At 40.9% G+C, this 21,139-nt stretch overlaps 2 protein-coding genes across 3 annotated transcripts in view; one reads left to right on the forward strand and one right to left on the reverse strand.

Moving 5' to 3' along the window:
* The first annotated feature begins 274 nt into the window (after positions 1–274).
* Positions 275–8,104, forward strand: LOC311262280 (signal transducer and activator of transcription 1-alpha/beta-like). The gene is made up of 24 exons (XM_084361556.1): positions 275–378; positions 645–774; positions 1,950–2,094; positions 2,193–2,288; positions 2,823–2,900; positions 2,990–3,068; positions 3,152–3,240; positions 3,431–3,582; positions 3,679–3,828; positions 3,923–4,015; positions 4,310–4,369; positions 4,500–4,529; positions 4,632–4,722; positions 4,832–4,885; positions 5,006–5,104; positions 5,194–5,295; positions 5,427–5,562; positions 5,710–5,750; positions 5,867–5,943; positions 6,082–6,221; positions 6,360–6,539; positions 6,720–6,783; positions 6,880–6,958; positions 7,556–8,104. The coding sequence occupies exons 2-24, from the start codon at positions 647–649 to the stop codon at positions 7,661–7,663; spliced, it is 2,271 nt and encodes a 756-aa protein (XP_084217682.1). The 5' UTR covers positions 275–378; positions 645–646; the 3' UTR covers positions 7,664–8,104.
* A 632-nt stretch (positions 8,105–8,736) lies between these two features.
* Positions 8,737–21,139, reverse strand: part of glsb (glutaminase b) — a 37,205-nt gene continuing 24,802 nt past the window's right edge. The window contains exons 15-18 of one of the 2 annotated variants that reach the window (XM_084362429.1): positions 12,562–12,623; positions 12,288–12,364; positions 12,093–12,156; positions 8,737–11,087 (exon numbers count right to left, since the gene is read on the reverse strand). In XM_084362429.1, the coding sequence (XP_084218555.1) occupies positions 10,943–11,087; positions 12,093–12,156; positions 12,288–12,364; positions 12,562–12,623 (348 nt within the window). In that variant the 3' untranslated portion in view covers positions 8,737–10,942. Of the gene's footprint in view, positions 11,088–12,092; positions 12,157–12,287; positions 12,365–12,561; positions 12,624–15,192; positions 20,857–21,139 lie in introns of those variants that run through there. The other variant, XM_084362430.1, reaches the window with a different exon arrangement.

Here is a 21,139-nt window from a genome sequence, read left to right on the forward strand (position 1 = left end):
CATAAGCTGTTGAATATAACATTCGACACCGACCGGAAAAGAAGCCGGAAGCCAAACAGCTAAGTTTTTAATTAAATAAACATAACCTCCCCAGTGTAAAACCCACAAATTGTTCGTGTATATCAACTGTAAAAAACACGACTTATATTTTGGTGTATAAAAAAAACCGGAAACCCACACTGTGTAAGCACCGGATGACTTGACACCGCACGTCCGGACGACTTTCTCGGTAAATCACACGGTGTGTGGGCGAGCCGGTAGATAAAACGAGCCCCTCCTCCTTCCCCCCAGTCAGTAGACAGTTGCGTTGTTTTGAGACATCAGCGGCTCTCAGCTCACCGACAAACAACAATAATCAACAATAACCACAGCCACGAGGTAAGATTAGTTCATTAACTTCGAGGAAACACAGAAGACAACACTGTAATGCTTTGTTAAGGCGACAGTTTCGTTTTAAGACGCATATTTCAGGTAATTTCAAAGTAATGTTCGTAACGGTTAGCTAACTCGTCGCAAGTGTTAGCTTAACTTTTTAAGTAAGCTAGCAGCTCGTCGTTAGTCTTAAAAAATGTCAGATAAATGACACACAGCGTAATTTACTCGTCGTGTTATTGTCCTGTTGTGACACTACATGTGTTTTACAGTCATGGCCCAGTGGCAGGAGCTGCTGAGGCTGGATGCAGCCCTCCAGGGCCGGGTGAGTCAGCTGTACGACGGGAAGCTCGCCAGAGAGATCCGCCACTGCCTGTGCTTCGTCATAGAGAGCCAGGACTGGTAAGAGGGACGCGGGGTGAAGGCTTTGAGATGCACCGGGCTCAAGTGAAGTGACAGGTCGTGTCAGTTCAAGTCCAAAGTCAGGTCACATATTCCCCAGTCTCTCCTGCAGTGTCTGATCTTTATGAAGGGGACTGGAGGTTAATTGATTAGGATTAATCACTGAGTTGTGGAGAAGGTGTAGGATTAAATAAGTGTGTACTTCTTCTGCATGTCAGTGCTTGTTGATGTAATATACTTTGTAACATGCTTTTCATTTTATTGTGCTTTTTTAGTCGATACGTGTCCAAAATAAATGTGCATGCATTCATTCATTCAAGAGAAAAGACAAGGTGTTAGTGCCTGTGATAAAGCCTGACTGGTCCTTGATATTTGGGGCCAATGTAGATATCAATTTTAGGAATATAAAAGATCCAGCATCAATGCACACACATTTTTTGCAGTGATCCCCCAAATGTGGTTGTGACAGAGATATGTAATGGAGGCAGGAACATTTCAGAGCTGAAGAATGAACTTTCTTTTGTCTGAAATGACTCCAGTGAAATCAACCAGACCTTTGTTGTATATGTTGTTGAGTTGTGCACATTGTTCAAACCCAGAGAAATCCCCAATTTATTCAGGGTCACGGTACGTTTCATTAGGTCGCCGCCGCTACTCCCTGGATTGGGAAGTCGGCGAACAAGGCTAAATTTAAGGTGGTTGTTTGTCCAACCAACAGTCCAAACCTCAAAACATTTTTAAATAAATCAAAATTATTGATATAACGTAATTAAAAGAAGAAAAAACCCCAGCAAATATTCACATTTGAGAAGCTGGAACTAGGGCCTGGCAATGTATTGATATTTAATGGTGATATAAGACTATATCGTCTTAGATTTTGGATTATATGACTGTTCTACTTGTTCTAATACTTCCAAATAATACCAAAATATCAGTGTAATTTTTCAGGCCATGTCGCCCAGCCACAGCTGGGACCAGTAAAACGTTGTCTGTCAATTGTTTCAGCTTGTCAGGATCTTTAATTTTTAACAAAAAATATATGAAAAAAAATCTCAATTTGTAAAATAAGTAGTAACTGAAAGTGTGTTGATGTTTAGTTATTGTATACAAAGTGTGGCCTCATCCAGCACCTGTAGACGCTCGCGTCCCCTGAATGAACGAACACTTTCTTTCAGGGATTCGGCAGCTGTGGATGAAAATAAAGCGGCCACTTGTTTGGGTGCTCTGCTGATGTTTCTGGACGAACAGTGGAACCGTTCTGTGCAGGAGAACAACATTTTGCAGGGACCTGATTTTCAGGGGATGAAAGACAACCTGCTGGTAGGACAGACGCGTGAACATTAAACGTTTTACATGCTATTTAGATTTATCTTGCTTTTGTGTAAATCTGATTGTTTTTCTTCTTCTTCTCTTCTTAGAAACACTTTCAAGATCATCCACTGAACTTGGCCATAATCCTCTCTGAATGTCTAAAGGAGGAAAAGAAAATCCTGGCTTCAGCCTCAGAAGCACAAGTAAGAGGAAACTAATCAAGATCTGTTAAATCTGTCTTCTTACTATAACGGGTGTCAGGATGCGTCAGCACTGACGGCTTTTCCGTTGTTAGATTACCGCGTCTGCATTTGTAAAGATCAACAGATCATTGTTGGTTTTATGCTCTGACAACTTTCCCTTTTTTAAAATCTTCTTTAAAAAGACAGCTGTATTTTACCACAACAGCTTGACTTTATGCTGGTGGGTTTTTGTAGGTCAGGACTGAACAAGTTCAGAGAGTATTCACCAAAAATAAAGACTCCACAGTTCAAATTATTCATGTTTAGCAATGAACAACAAAATAAACGCACAACAGCAAACAAACAACATAAAAGCTGCTGTCGGACGTTCCTCCATTACCAGTCACCCTTATATGGTTTTATTTCTGAACTTCACACACTAACAGTCTGTTTTGTCAGAATCACCACTGAATGCCAGAAATAACAAAAGAGTGAAGGAAACATCTTTGTTTTTATTGTTGTTGTTGTTGTTGTTGTTGTTGTTGTTGTTGTCAGGGTTGCAGCAGCTCAGCTGTGGAACACAAATGGAGGCAGCTGGACAACAAAGTCAACGAACTGAAAAGACTGACTTTGGTAAACTCACTTGACTGGACTGTCACTTTCACATTAATCCTAATCCTTAGAAAAACAAACTTTAACTTTTCTTAATTTCTCCACTGCAGGAAATAAAGAAGGGAACAAAGTCACTGCAGGTCCAGAATGAAAAGCTTTGCTTCATACAGCAGACCTGGCAAACCCAAGGTGCGTTCAGAGACACCAAGGCTCAGGTGATGTGTTTGGTTTGAGTTCACGTCTCACTTGTGTCTCATATTTGTCATCACCAGTGGAGCAGCACGTTGGATTGGCCCAGTCTCGTGCTGTTGTGGAGCAGGAATGTCTCAAGAAGGCCAACGTTATCACACAAACAAAGCAGGTAGTGTCGAAGTGACACATTAAAGTATTTCTATACGTACTTTTCACCATTTTCTTACATTTTATAGACGAAACAGCAAATCGATTAATGGAGAAATAATCAACAGATGAACCGACACTGAAAACAATAATGAGTTGCGGCTCTAATTCCTCCCGACATACTTAAAGTTTGCTGTGTTTTTGTCGTGCAGAACTTGCTGCAGCAGATGGTGAACATTTTAAAAGCGGCAGAGGAGATCGTGGTGACTCTCACAGACGTGGAGCTGCCTGAGTGGAAGTGCAGGCAGCAGATGGCCTGCATTGGAAGTCCAGTCGACACCCGTCTGGACTATCTGGAGAAGTGGTGAGAACTTATCAGCACGACCTTGACTTTTAATGTTTCCACGTTAAAGACAAAAAACACGTCTTTCTGTCCTAACGTGTGTTTTTTTACGTTCAGGTTCACGACTGTGGCAGAAGTTCTGCAGGAAGTACGCGAACAGCTGCAGAAACTACGGGAGCAGAACCAGAAGTACAACAGCAGCGACGCCTCCCCGCTGACAGAAATTGAGAACTTCGCGCTGTCCTTGTTCACAAAACTACTTTCAAAGTGAGACATGGCATCATGTAACACATACACACAGACCGACACACACACACACTCTCATATTGTTGACATGTTTTGCTGTGTTGTTGCTTTGCAGCGCTCTGGTGGTTGAGAAACAACCTGTCATGTCGAGTTCACCACAGCGACCTCTGATTCTGAAGACCGGGGTGAGATTCACAGTGACAGCGAGGTGAGGTTCATGAGAAACTAGTCAAAACTGAACTGATAATGTAAAATCGAGGTCTGAAGTTGAAGACTGTGGAGAGATTTTTGGTAAAAAAAAACAGGCTTGTGTTTAATGAATGTGCAGTTTAGTCAAATAAAGCGCTGTACTGCGACAGGTGTGAGAGCTTTGTGTTAGTGGTGCATATGTGCCACAGAGATCCGCTCCACAAACATAAAATAGGCCAGTGTAGAAGTTGTGGTTAGAAATGTGACTTTGTTTTGAGGCTCACTGTGTCGTTACGTTTTCCTTTCTTCTCAGATTCTTAGCAAACCTCCCACAGTTCAAGTACCTGCTGTCAGTCAAACCTGTGTTTGACAAGTAAGTCAGACTTTGATCTGAGTACATTATTATTTATACGTAAACAGAAATCTTCCTTCTGGACTTTTTGTTTGTTTTCATGTAACATCAGTTCATTGTTAATGTGTTTCCTGTCTCTCCTCAAAATAAGGGATGTTGAAGAAACCAAGACAGTCAAAGGGTAAAAAACAACTCTGTGTTCTTTGTCATGTTATCATTAACTCTCACAGACAACAGAGACAAACAGACGACAGAGACAAACTCTCGTCTGATGTCGTTTCAGGTTCCGTCGCTTTGACTTGAGCAGCGGCGACTCGAAGGTGATGGACGTGGACACACCCAGAGGAGGCCTGGTGGCAGAGTTTTGTCACATGGTATAAAACTCCACAAGCTATTGAACGTTGTTAAAGAGTTAAATCTATGTGTCATTAAACAAACATACAGCTTTGTATTCAAGCTAATGTTGACATTTTTTTTTTTCAGTCAATCAAGGAAGCAGCAAAACAGGAGAAGGGAAAAAGCAAAGGATCGTCTGAGGTGAGATGAAAACATCCATACTGAAATATTGAATAGAAATGTGGATTTTATTAGACCCGCTAATGGCTGTTGTGGTTCAGAGTGTAATGTGATTACTCTTGTTGGTCTGCTGGCACTCAGATCCTTCTTCACCACAATCGTCTGGGAGTCACTGAAGAGCTCCACATCATTAAGTTCGTGACAACGTTCCAACATGCCGGACTGCAGTGCGACATCGAGGTGAGTACACGAAGTGAAGAGACTGTTAGAGCTGCAGGTGTTCAGTCAGGTGATTTATTGAACGGTTTCCTCCTCCTGTGTCGGTCCAGGCCAGCTCCCTGCCTGTGGTTGTGATCTCCAGCACCATTCAGGCCTCCAGTGCCTGGGCCACTGTCATGTGGTGCAACATGCTGTCCACCAGTGAACCGAGGGTAAAGATCTGTTCACTGCACGAAAACACACATCACAACAGTCGTACTTAGACTTTGGGTTTATCATGACCTTTCTTCTTATTGTCATCTGTCAGAACAAACTGTAGTAAAAGTCCTTATTTGTTCTGTAGAACCTGTCGTTGTTTCTGGACCCTCCTCCACTCACCTGGCAGCAGATGTCGCAGGCTCTCAGCTGGCAGTTTTTGATCATTGGCCAACGGGGACTCGACGAACACCAGCTCTCAGTGATAAGAGAGAAGATTGTGGGTGAGTCTTTGATCGCGTCTTCCTCAGATAGTCTCACTTTGTAGTGGGAGCTCACCTCTTGTTATTGAATCTGATTCTACTGAAAATGGTAATAAACATGGAAGTAGGATTCAGTCGACATCTTTATGTAACTTGGTTTCTTCACAGATGATCCTGATGATCTCGTTCACTGGAACAAGTTCTCCAAGGTGAGTGTTTAAGGACGATTCTCGTGATACTGACGTTTACGCAACCTGTCAAACTCTGTTTGAGCTCATCATAACTAACCACCATCTCTACGTGTTGACGTTTCCTGTGTGGACAGAACGAGAATGCCTGGACCTGGATCGATGGGATCCTGGATCTGATCAAAAAACACCTGGTGGATCATTGGCGGGACGGGTAAGATACAACCAGAGTCATCTCAGCTACGTGACCCGTAAATACAAACACGGCTGAGCAAAGCTTGTTTGACATAAAAGCTTTAGATGTGAGACAATCGTCAGCAACCGATGAGACCACATGTTGTGTTTGTTCCAGTTCCATCATGGGCTTCGTGAGCAGAGAGAGCACGAAGGCGCTGCTGCAGGAAAAACCCACCGGCACCTTCCTGCTGCGCTTCAGCGAGAGCAACAAAGACGGAGCCATCACCTTCAGCTGGGTGGAGCACTCCAACGGCGGTACGGTTCTGTACATCTGGAGCTCAAAAGCTTTGATTTTCCACCACTGAAATGAGAAAACACAACGTTTCATAACATATTTCACCACCACACATTCAAGTATTTATCTTCTTGTATTTGTTTGTGGTCGTCTTGCAGAGCCCCACGTGCACTCAGTGCAGCCGTACACCAAGCTGGAGCTGGTGAACATGTGTGTGCCGGACATCATTTACCACTACAGCCTGAGAGCCCAGAGGAACATGACCAGGAACCCTCTGCTCTATCTCTACCCAGACATCCCCAAAGACGCCGCCTTTGGACGCTACTACAAGAAATCTGGTATCTATCGTGTCCTGCTTGACTTTCAAGTACAATTAGTTAGTTTCAAGAGGGTGACTGGTCTTTTTCAAACAATGCTGAGGTTCTCCAGCTTAAGTCGGCGTCACGTTCTCTAGTAACGTACTTTTCTTTTGTGAACATTTGCCCTGTAACGACTCCTGATCACTTCTGTTCATGCAGCAATGTCGGCACCCAAAAAGGTCGTAGACGGGTACGTCGACAGGAGGCAGATTCCTGTGTCAGAGTAAGCAAGACGATAATAATTCAAATAAAAACACATCGCAGCACAAACGCCTCGATTCACATATATTTGACCATTTATTGTCTGTTTTTCCTACAGCTGTCCGACACCACCTGCGTCTCCACCGAGGGACAATCCCTTGACGGACATGGACATGGAAATAGACAAAGACTGGAATGTGAGTTATAAAATGGGGTGGATTTTGAAGAAGTTGAAAGGAAAACTAATAGTCAATTAAATACAATTAGTTTTTGAATTTAAAGCAACATTATTCATCATTTAAGTTTACGTATGTTAAAATAAAACATTGTTGTCATGTCAGTGATCCGTCCTCCCTCCTGTTTTCTTCTGCTCCTCACCAGCCTGGTTTTCCCTCAACACCTTCATTATCTCGTCCCTCTTACGTGTTTTCAAGCCTATCAGCTCCATTCATTCCCCTCACCTGTGTTTCTCCTCCTCCACCTGCGCCTCACCCCCTCGTTAATTCACTTTATAGCTAGCTAACGTTCGGGCAGGATAGTATTCTGGGCGCAGTATTCAGATACCACGAGTTTCCGACGCTAGAAACTGGAACCAACTGTCAGACTTCTTACACAGATAAACAAAACAATAATTCTGGACCCGACAAACATTTTAACATTATAAATTCACAATCATCATAATGTTTTTAAGGAAAAGAGAAACTTTCTACAGGCTCTGTAGATGTTTTATTGTGTAATAAATGATTTGTCCACATAGAAATATTATCAACATCTTTTTTTCTTCTTTCTTCTAGTTGGAGACTAATCAAGTGTTTCAGGAACTCTTCTCTGAATTACTCGACTTTAACTACCCGATGTCGCCTTCTCAGAACCACTTTGTCAACACCAGTAGCTGCTACTGAAGATGTGCCGGCTCATTGTGTCAGTATTACTGCACAAAATACAGAAAAAAGCAACAAGTGCACTGACAGTACGGTGAATGAATGTTTGCTACGTATGAGTGTGATATTGATCATGACATGCAAAAAGCATGTATAGCTACTTACCAAATGTATATATTGTGAGGATGTAAGAATGTTTTTCTACTGTTCTGTTTCAAAGTTATCTGAGAGCTGTTCGTTTGTGGGTCATCACTGCTTAATTTTTATAGTAGATAAACATTTTCCAGTTGAATATTTGCACAGGCTGACTTGAAAATGAAAATCCTGATGTTTGGGGCATAAACACAATCCTGTACTGTAGATTTTGCTTTACTTTTGTTTATGGAAAATAAACATCTGAATGCATTTCAGTGTCAAGACCAGTTACATCTGCATTAAACAGCACTGAACGTGTAACACTAACACGAGTTCTCACTGCTTGTTTTGTATTGTGGTAGTGACCCGAACTGTCACGACTTAAATAAGTTCAGAGCATTTAGCAACAGGTGTCTAATAAATAACTGACGTCTTGTGTGTCAGAAGAGAAAGTTGAATTATTTGAATCTACATAAACATAAATACCATAGAGGAGAGTCGAAGGAATAAACACCCAAAACCACATCAGATTCTGTTTTAATCTGGAGGTCAGAGATTACTTTTTAATTTTGGGGATTAAAAAGTGGATTTATCTTCACTCCTGTTAATCAACCTGACTGCAGCAGCGACCCGCGGCGGTGACGTCGCTGTCTGGTGTTTATGAGCTGTGATGTTGACTGTTGACTGGAGCTGGAGGGGAAATGTGATTTAACATTAACGTCACAACGATAGTTAGTGTAACTACTGCTAGTTAATGTTAACATCACTAATGCATTTTATGTTTTTGTAGATGCATTCTGTTATTTAAAAATTACCTTTAAGTTTTGTCTCATTCACAAACTTTGCTGAGCCGGATATAAAACGCACCGTTAGCTTCAATAATCTCTCGTTTGAACATTATTGGAAACATTCTGGATAATGAAAGTACACAACTCAACAAAATACATGAAAAGGTGAAGTCGTTTTTTGGACGTTTTAATGCAGAAATGTTACATCTTATATCTGTAAATTATTCTGTCATTTACACTTTGTACTAAACTAAACTTCTGACTCATCAGGTAGTCCGTTATCGACATTTGTGACTTCTGTGGCTCCGTGTTGTGCGTCATATTTAATCCTACCATCGACTTTGTGTCTGCTGCTTTGTGAGCAACAAAGATCAAACACCAACAATCACTATCGGAGCTACTTTCCAGTGAGATTATCTATGTAAAACAAATATATACTGTACATATTTTAAATTGGTTTACAGGAAATACAGCGCTACAGTGAGACCACGAAAAACTGCCACTGTGGATTGTTACAGCACGACTTGAAGCCTGAGTGTTTACACGTTATGTTCAGTTCAGGTTACAGTTATTGTACAATATGCATCGTTTATATTTATATGATTTTTAAAACGACATGTCATTGAGGACAGTTTGGTACATTCTTAAAGGAGCAGCCCACCCAAAAATGAAAATCCAGTCATCCCCTCGTCAGCCTGACACTGATGGAAAGTTTACAGGTAACATTTCTGGAGCGTTGCAGCAAAACAGTGTCGCAGCATTCTCCTGAACAACTGAAGGAGATGGAGACGTGTTTTAAACCACCACAGAACACAAAATGGCTCCATAGAGTCATTCAGTGTAATAGACTAAAATTTACGCTTCAAAAATCACAGAAGTGGTGTTCATCTGTGAAGATTATCTTGCAGAACAAAACGTGAAAGCATCTTGAACTTCAAAAATCTTTTAGGTCTTTTGTCGAGGGAACCAGAACTTCCATGTTAGTCTACAAAAGTACGTCATCCCTGCTGTTCTCTCTCCAAGTTTCTGGAAGCCCTGAGATCCAAAACCGATTTGAAACGATGTTATTTAAAAGTGCGATCAAGCTGGAGCAGCCACTTCAGACGAGGTGTGAGTTAATGCTTTTAGCTCAGTGACTACAGGTGCAAATTATGTCTTTACAAATCAATTTGGGATCTCGGGGCTTCGGGAGGCTTGGATTACACCTAAGGAGCTGTACGGGGCCCATTTAAGGGTCTTTTTGTTGGTTTTATTTCCTTTTCTAGGACACGTAAATGCTTTAGATTTCACAAGTGGAGTGTTTACTGATGTATCTTGTGTTTTTCTTTAAAAAAAAACAAGTGACCTCAAAATGAGGGAACTTATTTCCAGGTTTTAGGACTCATCCCTGCAGCAATCTATTACCTTGATCAACTCAAAATGGAGCCATTTTTAAAAAAATGTTTTGGTCGTTTTTTAACATTTTAAATCAAGTCTCCATCTCCTTCAGTTGTTTAGGAGAATGCTGCAACACTGTTTAGCTGTGAAGCTCCAGAAATGTTGAGGTTGAGCAGTAGAAGATGACTGAATTTTCATTTTTGGGCGAACTGTTCCTTTAAAGTACATTCATAAACATTGATTTGGATTGGATCTTCTCCAGAGCAGAGGAAACATCACGTCTGTTAAGAATCGCTGCAAGAAAATTCAGATTAATTATTGTTTCATTAATAAATCTGTGCAGAAACTCAAGACGTGTGAAACCAATTAGCAAAAATACAAATTCTTCGTACGGAAACATCTTCAACAATCTGTCAAGTTTAAAATCCTCACACACGGAAAAATGTAACTACGACGACAAAAAAATAAAGAGCTTTCCTTCATCCCAAATGATCTTTTACGAGTCCTTAGATGATTTATATAGTTTAAAAAGTCTCTGTGAAATAAATACTTCTTCTGTTGCTTCTGAAAAATACATTCGCCTCAGACAGGCAGCGTGCCCGTACACATGGATACAATCAGAGACGCGTTATAAAGTCTATATCTTAGTTTCCACACACACCTCACTGAACTAACACGATCCGAACAGAGAACAACAGAAAGTGTAACTAAACTAACACACTGATACAATCTACATCCTGTGATACCACACGTGAGTTACAGTACCGACGGATTACATGAGTAATGTGCTGTAAACGTCTCATCACAGATATTATTATAGATATTGTGTCATTTTTCTAAACACGCAACACATTTTACGTCATGAGAGGAGGAGGAGGAGGAGATGTGAAGAGGAGCAGCGATGTGCAGCCAGCTGACGCGACACAAAAAGTAAAGCAGGTAAAAATACTGGTGTGAAGACTTGTTCCAGAGGACGCTGCGTCGCAGTGAGGCGCTCGGCTCACAGCAGGCTGTCCAGACTCTTCTCGGCGCTCTCCTTGTCGTCGGTGGGCGACGGGCTGAACCTGTCGTGGTGCTCCTGCAGGATGGTGACGACGTCGTGGTGGCCGAACTGCACCGCTTCATCCATCGGCGTGTTGCCCCACCTGTACGAACACATCAGATACTTGAGTAAAAGTACTAATACCACACTGTAAAAAAATCCTGCTTAAAGGAACAGTTCACCCAACAATTTAAATTCAGTCTTTATGCTGATGGAAAGTCGGGTGAAGTTTCATAATCCACAAAACATTTCTGGAGCTTCACAGCAAAAAACAGCTCGTACAGTGTGATCCAAGTCTGCAGAAGTCCAGAGACCCCAAATCAATTTGAAAAGATGTTGTCTACACCCTTTCTCAAACTGAAATCTTCACTAGCTGCTACGCTAAAAGTGTGAATTTTGGCTCTCTGGGCTTTTGGAGACGAGCTGTACGAAGAAATTTTTATTTTGGGGGGCTTTTTAAAACCCTGTTTACTTCTGTTAAGAGACAACATTGTTCTGCTATAAAGCTCCTGTAATGTTTAGTGGATGACAAAACATCACCCGACTTTCCATCAGCATGAGGGAGAGGAGATAACGACTGATTTTTTCATTTTTGGGTGAACTGTTCCTTTAAGTAACATATTCAGTGCAGGATTTTTATCAACAACTTATCTGAAGCTGTTTGTAAGTTATATACACACAGATGATACAACTTGTCTTACTTGAAACTTGATTCAAATAGACAAGTTGCTTTCAAATCTATTTTACAACCTTTAAATGCGAAAAATGACCAAACCAACTAAATACTTTTAAACGACAGACGTTAAATGAAAGTGACAGAATGAGAGAGTTTCTGTAAATTAATCTGAAAAAGAGAAATCTTCAAAGCTGCTTTGGAAAGCAGTCGGTAGAAATGTGTTTATAGAAATATGATTTGCAATTATTTACATTATAATAGTATCATAAACTGTCACTTCAGTGTTCAGTGCCTCGGCAGAAAAGCAGGACTTGCTTCTAAAGATTCGGACTGATCACAGTAAAAGAGACATGAAACAGTTCTGCCTCATAAAAACACTGAAGGGTTAAAGGGTGGAGAAGGCCACACTGATGACGGAGGGTCTGGACTCACCTGTCTCTGGGTACTGGGTTCACCTTGCAGATCTCCAGCAGGAAGCGCACCACCTCTGTGTGTCCTGAAGCAGAACAGATGGTAGAAATACAAATCATACATCCTGCTACAAGTCAAAGATCTGACTGCTGCGTCCAACAAACATTTAATAAAACCTGTTTGGTCAGTAAAGATTAACTGGAGGCTGCAGGTCACCTTCAGCTGCTGCCACATGGAGGGCCGTCCTGGAGTCGTAGTCCCGCTGCTCCATGTCGATGGACGACAGCGCAAACCTGCAACACAAAATACCTTCATTCACATTTTAAATCTTTCCTTTTGTTGCCACTTGATGTCACCAAAGTGTAAACAGAGGGGAGGCCACATCATTTCTCTTGGGAGGATTTTCACCATCAAAATAATAATTACACACAGTTTATGAAAAGTGATGTGAATATATGACAAGTGAGTAAAGGTGAGTGAGTGCGAGCACCTCCTCAGGGCCGAGACGTCGCCGGTGAAGGCGGCAAACAGCAGGTTGATGACGGACTTCACCTGCAGACAGAAACAGACGGACCACACAGTCATCCTGTTCTCACCACCGCTGCACACGTCAAACACACACAGATTCAATCACGACTCTCACCAGGCACTAGTTGGGATTCAGTGACAGATGTTAAATTTCAGTTCAGGAGAATTCAGTTTCAGCGTCATTCATTCTCATTTTAATCTTAAAGGATCAAACTGGTGTTATTCTTCAGTTTTCTTACTGTCAGAACAATCCTTCATCGCTGTCAGACGTCTGTCTAAGAGCCGAGAGACGCCTAATGAAGAAGTACATTCCTAAATAAATCATATCTTTTTCAGAAGAGGCTCGTTTATTTCCTAAAACAGCGCTGTGGCTTTTAGTGAACGCTACTCAAACTGGAGAGAACAGTGAATCTGCCTGGGATTATTTTCAGCGGTGGATGAATACATGTTTTGTGCTCTACTGAGGCCAAAACGATGTTAAATTAGGTCAAAATAAACTCCAGAGGGTTTGTTCATGGTCATGAAGGTTCAACAGTGCAGCTCATTGATGTGTTTTTAATAGTTTCTGGACAAGAATGCACTCAGAGGAAGAAGAAAAATACAGAATATCACCAGAATTAAACTTCAAGTTGGGCGTTTAAGGCCGTAGCGCAAAAAACGTAAATCAAAACTTAAGCTTTGAAGAAAATGGGCTTCCAATAACTATATTTTCACGACTTATCTGTGAATCATTTCGTCAATAAAATGTAAAAAAAAGTGGTTAAAAATGCTTCTTCTGTCCAACTAACAGTCGTAGAAGCTTCATTTACGGTCATAATCTTCACATATTTGAAGCTGCGACCAGCAAATGTTTCGAAATCTTTGCCTGAAATATGACTGAAACAATTAAACTGATTATCAAAATGATCGATTTATCATTGCAGCTCTTTTTAATTATGAAAGAGAATTCCCCTCAGTTGAAGCGACATCCACTCGGTCACAATGACATTTCCACACACAGTAACATGGCTGAATGTTATAAACACAGACATCCCATCAGTTCAGACTTACCGTCAGACAGGGAACAATCACTTCCTATAAACAAAACTTCAGGAGGTGGAAACATTCAAAGAAACATTGGAAATGTGAACAAATGAAAACAGACGCTGGCCTGAACTGAAACACCGACCAGACCAGCATCTATCCTCATATCTGAAAGAATATATTAAACTATTACAGTGTTTTAATTTACTGTCGTTTAATATGCAATGAGATATTATTATTTCTTTGGAGCCAAGATTTAAGGAAGACTTTAAAAATAAACCCTATTACAGAGAATTTCAGAGGTTTTTTTTGGTCTGTTGTTGTTTCTTTTACATACACGGACCCAAAATACACACACACACAAACAGGACTCACACACACACACAGACACACACACACACAGTACAAACAGGACTCACACACACACACACACACACACACACACAGGGCCGCCCTGTAGGAGGCGCCACAAACTGGGCCGAGTGGGTCTTGACCAGACAAACCTCTGGTCCTCGAGTCAACTCCCTGCAGAGCTACTGCCGCCCCAAATGTGTCAGACTTAAAGAGAGCGATCACTTATAATAATGAAGATGTCTAATCAAATGTGCAGGTAATAAATTTGATCATATACAATAGAAACATATCAGAAAACTTTACTCTGGATTCATGGATTTACACTTGTTAAAGTGTGTTGTAAACTTTAGGGCCTGATATTCACAAAATGTAAAGCTCAGCAGACGTCCTGCTCTCTGTCTGCAGACACTCATAAACAACAGCCTGTATTTGTATCCAAACTGGGTCGGTGTGTTCAGTAAACAGCCTGCAAATGCTGCAGAACCTGATGTGTAACATTACACCCTCGACTTAAAACACGCCGACTTTTATTTGAGGTTTTATTTGTTGTTCAGTATATTTAAGATACGCAGAATTACTTCATATCATATGTTTAAAGCTGCAGTACAGAACTTTTACATATGAATGAACGTCATTTATATTCAAGCTATCGTCAAACGAGGTCTTGAGTTTTCTGAAATAAGATCTGTCAAGATCTTTTTGTTTTGTTCTACGACATAAAATACATCAATAAAATGTCCCGCAGTTTAATTATAAAGCGCTTAGAAGGGTGAAAAACGTTAGTTGCTAACAAGTGGCTAACTGAGACTACAGAGGACATTAAACGTCATCACAGCGAACATGAAGCCTCATCTACTCACTAGTCCGTCTTCACAGGCCGACTTTAGTTACAAACTATTCCAACTCTGACTTTACAACTTGTACATTGATCAGTTATTAGAAAACCTGTATAGTAATTGTGTAGGAGACGCTTAGTGGTGGTGACGTTTAAGTCATGCGACCACAGTGTAGTCCGTTTGTAGCCTAACGTTAGCTTTTTACTGCTAGAGATTTAATTTACGCTTCGAAAATCACAAAAGGGGGAGACAAAAGTTCAACACCTGGCTGTAATGAATGATAAAAAGTGTACGGTTTCCTTTTGAAGGGTGTTTTTGCAGCAGTCAGTCTGAAAACGTCTCTAAATAAAAAGCAGGTATGAGCGCAGAGAGAGAATCGGTGATAGATAACAGTGTTTTATTAGAGTTTGTACAAGAGACACCAAGTCTAAAAAAAACACCACGTTCACTGTCCTGACTGCGAGTCCATCACAGCCACAAGAAACTGAAGTGCCATCATGACAGTTTATGGGGTTTATGGAGACTTTACATACAGAATTACAACCATGTGGACAGAGAAAAGAAACCAAAACATGTAAAAGTTTGACAGGCGTGAGCTTGAAACTGCACGGCTTCATCCGCCGATGATTGGAGGAAGTTTTTTTGGCTTTTATCTTTTGAGATATTTCAACTCAAATTTGCATTTTCTGAATATATTTTTAAATATTCAGTCTTTACAGTATCTGCTGGTGATACTGTATATCTGACCGAAGCTCACAATTCCAAGCTCACGCTAAATTCATATGCAATTTTCCACGTCACAATTGATGCGAGAGACACAGATCAACATATATAAAGACACGTGGAAGGTAATCAAATGAACTGTCTGATTACATGGGATTAAAAACACATTTATTAAATCATACAAAAATATGCATGCAAGAGGGAAAATGAGAACTCAGACAAAAAAAATAAAAATAAGGAGGAGTAACATGACATGAACAATAAAAATCTGATGATTTCCATTCAAATACTGGTATGTGCATTCAAAAGCCCCTCTGTCATGATTGTGATTGTAGAGAGAAACTGTAAATTTGAGGGAAGAAGCTTTTAAAATTAAATCAGTCGGTGCGATAAATCAAACCGAACACATCTGAGGTTTTTTCTCATGAACTGTCTCCAGTGTTTCCCTCCAGGACTCATTTAATGAAGCAGACTTTTATGACTGTAAAGAAAATGAAGTACATCATCGCTGAAAATCCTCTACTTGTGTAGCATTTGGCTCATCATAATCACATGCACACAACTTGTCGTGCCCTTGTCTTCTTACTTTATCCCAGCACACGCCTGCTAATTCTCCTGACAATCTCTTTTGCATGTGCACATCATTTTAATTAATCGAGACCACTTGGACTATTCCTCCTCCTAGAGTGGTACGTTCAGCCTCCCCAGTGTTGTAACAAAAGACCACAGGAGAGTTTTTCTGCCGTTGTTTTCAATCTTTGTTGCCGTCACTTTAACAGTCAGGACTTTGAGTCACTTATTAATGTAGTTTCAAACTTAACATCAAGATTCACGGATGCAATCTTTTAAAGCAGACAAACGACCAAACTCTTCTTGCATCTAACTGTCAAGGAAGTTCTTTGTCTGTCTTGAAAAGTGCTCATCTGTTCGACTTCACACTTGGAGGATGTATTGCTCGAAGTGCACCGCCGGGTTCCAGCTAATGAGATCGACCAGATAGATTTCTTCATACTGCATTGCTCCCACCAGAAGTACACACTGTAGTGTATTGACAGGGAACCCACAGTTTGCTACAGAACATTTAAGAACAGAAGAAGAAATAGAGACCGGAGAGGTTCGAACGTAGCAAAGTCTTGTAAGTTTCCCATTTTATTTTAAGAATCAGTGATTTAACTTTTGGAATGAATGCTTTTGTTCCCAGAAATAACCTGGTCCCAACCAGCTAAAGAGCCTGGTCCCAACCAGCTAAACAGCCTGGTCCCAACCAACTAAAGAGCCTGGGCCCAACCAGCTAAAGAGCCTGGTCCCAACCAGCTAAAGAGCCTGGACCCAAACAGCTAAAGAGCCTGGACCCAAACAGCTAAAGAGCCTGGTCCCAACCAGCTAAAAAGCCTGGTCCCAACCAGCCAAAGAGCCTGGTCCCAACCAGCTAAAGAGCCTGGACCCAACCAGCTAAAAAGCCTGGACCCAACCAGCTAAAGAGCCTGGACCCAACCAGCTAAAAAGCCTGGTCCGAACAAGCTAAAGAGCTTGGACCCAACCAGCTAAAAAGCCTGGTCCCAACCAGCTAAAGAGCCTGGTCTCACACAGTCTCATATGATATCATGATAACGGTATTATATTGATATATTGGATATGTGTGAAAAAATCACCACAGGAGCAGCAAGAAAAGAGTTTTTCTCTAACATTTCTGAAAAGAATTGATGACGCCAGAGGCTTTTGAATACTTTGTACCTCCACGAAAAAAAATGAGCAGAAACTTAAAAACAGGGAAAACAAACCTCTAACAGAAGTCTTTGACATACAAAATAACACAAAAGAAAAAAACTTCACACATGACACATAATAACAGGGTATTATTGGCTCCAGCAGTGTCACTTTGAGCTGGAGTCAAACCCGGTGCCAAACACTCCACACACCAGCTTTACAGTTTAAACAACGATTGGATAAAACAGATTAAACTCCCCCCCCCCACACACAAACACACACACTAAAGTCACAGTAGAGCGACAACTAAGGCATCTGCTGACATGACAGTCATGTGCAAGTATTTCTATTTCCTGGAGGAGACAATATTATAAATTCGGAACGTCTGAAGTGTATTATTAATAAACACACATTCTGGTCTGCTGCTGAGGATTATCACTCATGTACAGACGCCTACAAGCTATATACACCCGCCACTATGTACATCCAGAAGTACAGTAAAGTATGAAGAGTAACACTTTGAGAGATTTACAAACAATACTGATCATGTGTTGTGTGTGTGTGTGTTTGCATACTAACACACTTTTTGAGGATCCAGATAAACGTTTCTGGATCAGCGACCTGGAGGTATCTGACTCTGTTTGATATTGCAGTTCCAAGTTTCTCTTCCCTCTGAATGATGAAAATATAAATTCACTTTTGTCTGCTGGTAGAGCTGGGTGGTTTCCATCATGATTAGTTTCTTTGCTTAGAGAAAATATGAACTTTCTTTTCATTTCATGGAAGAAATAAATCGTCTAATGTTAAATGTTGCCCGAACAAAAGCAGCTGCCCAAGAACTTGTACAAAGTTTGGGCAAAAATGTGGCTTTAACGGCTGAGAAAACCCTTTTTTCAATGCTCGAGTCCTATATTAACACAACATTTTCTGACAAATTTCGTTGCGTTTTACAACGAGTTAACGATGAAATTAAGATTGTTTTCTGGACATCTCTGCAATACAGTACAAAAACGCCTTCAACATTATGTCACGGAAACGTAATTTCTTCACGCTCTGTTGATGATTTCAGTTCATTTCTGAATGTTTTAAAACTCTTAAAACTCTGGCCTTATCTTACATATTGCAGCGTTAATCCAGCGTCACTTACTATCTGTTTTTTATTTTCAGTTCTATGCCAACAACAGTTTTCTGATTCTAGTATTCAGGTCCAACACCCAGCTCTACCTGCTGCTCTGTGTCTGTTATTTCAAGTACAGGTTGAATTTTCAGATCCGACACTTTAACTTTTTTCCCTTAAAGCTTTAAAAATCCAGCATTTTTCAATACGGTGAATATTTTACATTTACATTTCTCTGTCTCTGTAGAAAGCAGCGCGATTTCTCGACGAAGGCATCCTGTTTGAACAAGAGTGTATTTGTGTGCGCAGCGTAAACATTCAGCGATGGTTTTGGAATGAGGCCCAGTCGAACCTGCAGATAAACCCTGCAGTCACCTGCTCACAGTGGAGAAGTTAACGGTTGTGCGACGACTGGTCAGATCTGTGTTAACTACGAGGTGCCTTAAGTGGAGGTTACGTCAATGAACACACACCACCCCCTCCGCTGGCGTCACACTGGGTTAACTCACTAACCTCGACAAACATGGAGCAACCAGCCGCACACACAGACACACACCCTCTCTGTTCGTCTAAGCTCAACAGCAGCTCAGAATGATGCAGAGTCTTGTAAGCAGCTTGTGTTTTAGTCATTGCACGGCTCCTAAGTCTTTTGCATGAGCAAAAATCAACCCCAACTGTGGTCCAGGCACAAATACTGGCGGGTTAAAGTCAAATTGAAGCCCTTTTTTTTTTTTTAAATAGCAGTTTCTCTTTTACATACGTTTTTTTTAGTCGGGTTTCTCAACCTTGACTCTGCTTTTAAGTTCTGAAGTTCTCACGAGCTCCATCTTTTTAAAGATGTGGAAGGAGGCACAAATGATGCTCTATTTCAAAGTTATTCTTAATAATGTTGACCATTAAAAGTAATTGCAGCACATGAAAAAGTGCATTATTAGTCCTAAAAATGTCCTCAGTTCTTAGACCAGGGCTGCAACTAACGTTTACTTTGGTTTCACGATTAATGGATTAGATGTTTGGTCTATAAAATGTCTGGTTCCTAAAACCCAAGTTACCGTCCACAAACCCAAAGGTTTTCAGTTTAATGTCAGGAGAAGTAAAGAAACCAGAAAATATTCACATTTAAGAAGCAGGAATCAGAGAACTTTTACATTTTACTCACTCAATCACCGATTAATCGATGGTTGACAACTAACAAATTAATCGATTGATTGTTGCAGCTCTAGTTCCGACAAGAAGGGTGCAGTGATAGTGACTAAAATAATTATTTTAAAAAAAGGTGCAATATATCAGATTTGGCCACCTGTCAAATTCAAACTCACAGGAATGAGAGCTTACTGCTGCCAACTGCAGCTGCTGTTAGCCAGTTAGCTCAGTTAGCCGTGCAGCTAGTGGTGTCGGGGACCAGGGGACTGGTGATGTTGACACCGCTAGCACAGGAGCTTTGGACTGAATTGGGCCACTGCTAGCTGGTTAGCATGCTAACTTAAGTAGATGTCTCTGCAAATTTCCACTAAAATTCTCACACATTGCACCTTTAAGTTTTGGGGGTTGATTTCTCCTTTCAAAGTCCAGAGTGTAACATTGGAAAAGCTGAACATCTGCCTTATCAAAATCCCTTCCAAGCTCTCATTATATTTTTAAAATGAGAAATGATGTCACCAAACTGCTGCATTAAGATATGTTAAGAATGTTCTCCGTTGACTCAAAACTTCCCGTCAACAATCCTATAAATTTTTCATTATCTGCTACAGTTCATCCAGCATCTGCATTCATGTGCTAAAATCAGTGTGAGCTACATGAAGCAGTCATTCCTATGAAGTAGTCTGAATTTAGATCTGAAGATTGTTGGTCTAAAAGCTGGTTTACTGAAGCTCCACACGTGCAAACACATTCATACGTGTTAATTTGTTTTTGCTTGAAATAAAACTGAATTTCCAAATCAACCCTTAGCCTACATCCTTGAAGAGGATTGTCAAACACAACCAGATGAGATTTAAACATCCTGTACACTGTACATTAGATACCACACACACACACGCACACACGCACGCACACACACGCACACACACACACACTAAGGCAACAAGCAGGCGGTGGCTACGAGTTCATTTGGAGTTCAGAGCAAAAAAGAGCAGAAATAAACAAGCAGTAACCCTCCGTCACAAATAAAAACAAAGAGAAGTTTCGTCCACACAGTAACCGCTTCACAAGCAATAAATAATCCTCTACATAATTTATATATAAATATTCAAGGGTGAGGAAACGTGATGATGTTGTTGCAAGAGGTGGGGAGAGAGATCAACCGAGGTGGGGGTGTGAGGGTCTCCTTTTTTCTTTCTTTGTTTAAATTTCACTTGGCGACAGTGTCCATCCTATAGACTACAGTGGTGGAGCTGTCCTCGTGCGACTCAGTGGGGGACACCTTTTTCCAAAGAGGGGCTTTCAGAGCGAGCTCCTGTTGGAGACTCTCGTAATCCATCGGTCCGAAGGTGTGCAGCTGTTTAAGCGACACGAATAACACATTAGTCTTGAGTGCCTGTGAGCGTGTTTGTGTGTGTGAGTGGTATGTGTTTTGCTGAAGTACAAAACCAGAAAAACCAGAGCCAAACCCAGTTCAGTTAATTATTCACTGGCAAAACTGGAAACGTTTCAGCCAGAGCTGCAGACTAGCTTTTTCACCACAGTCCAGAAAAACTATTTTTACCCTCCTGAAGTAAATGTAAAACAGCCCCGAAAGACAAAATGTTGCTTCTTTACTTTATTATTATATTAAAGTATTA

Source organism: Pagrus pagrus (assembly GCF_965226575.1).
Source record: "Pagrus pagrus genome assembly, chromosome: 9".
NCBI classification, from domain to species: domain Eukaryota; kingdom Metazoa; phylum Chordata; class Actinopteri; order Spariformes; family Sparidae; genus Pagrus; species Pagrus pagrus.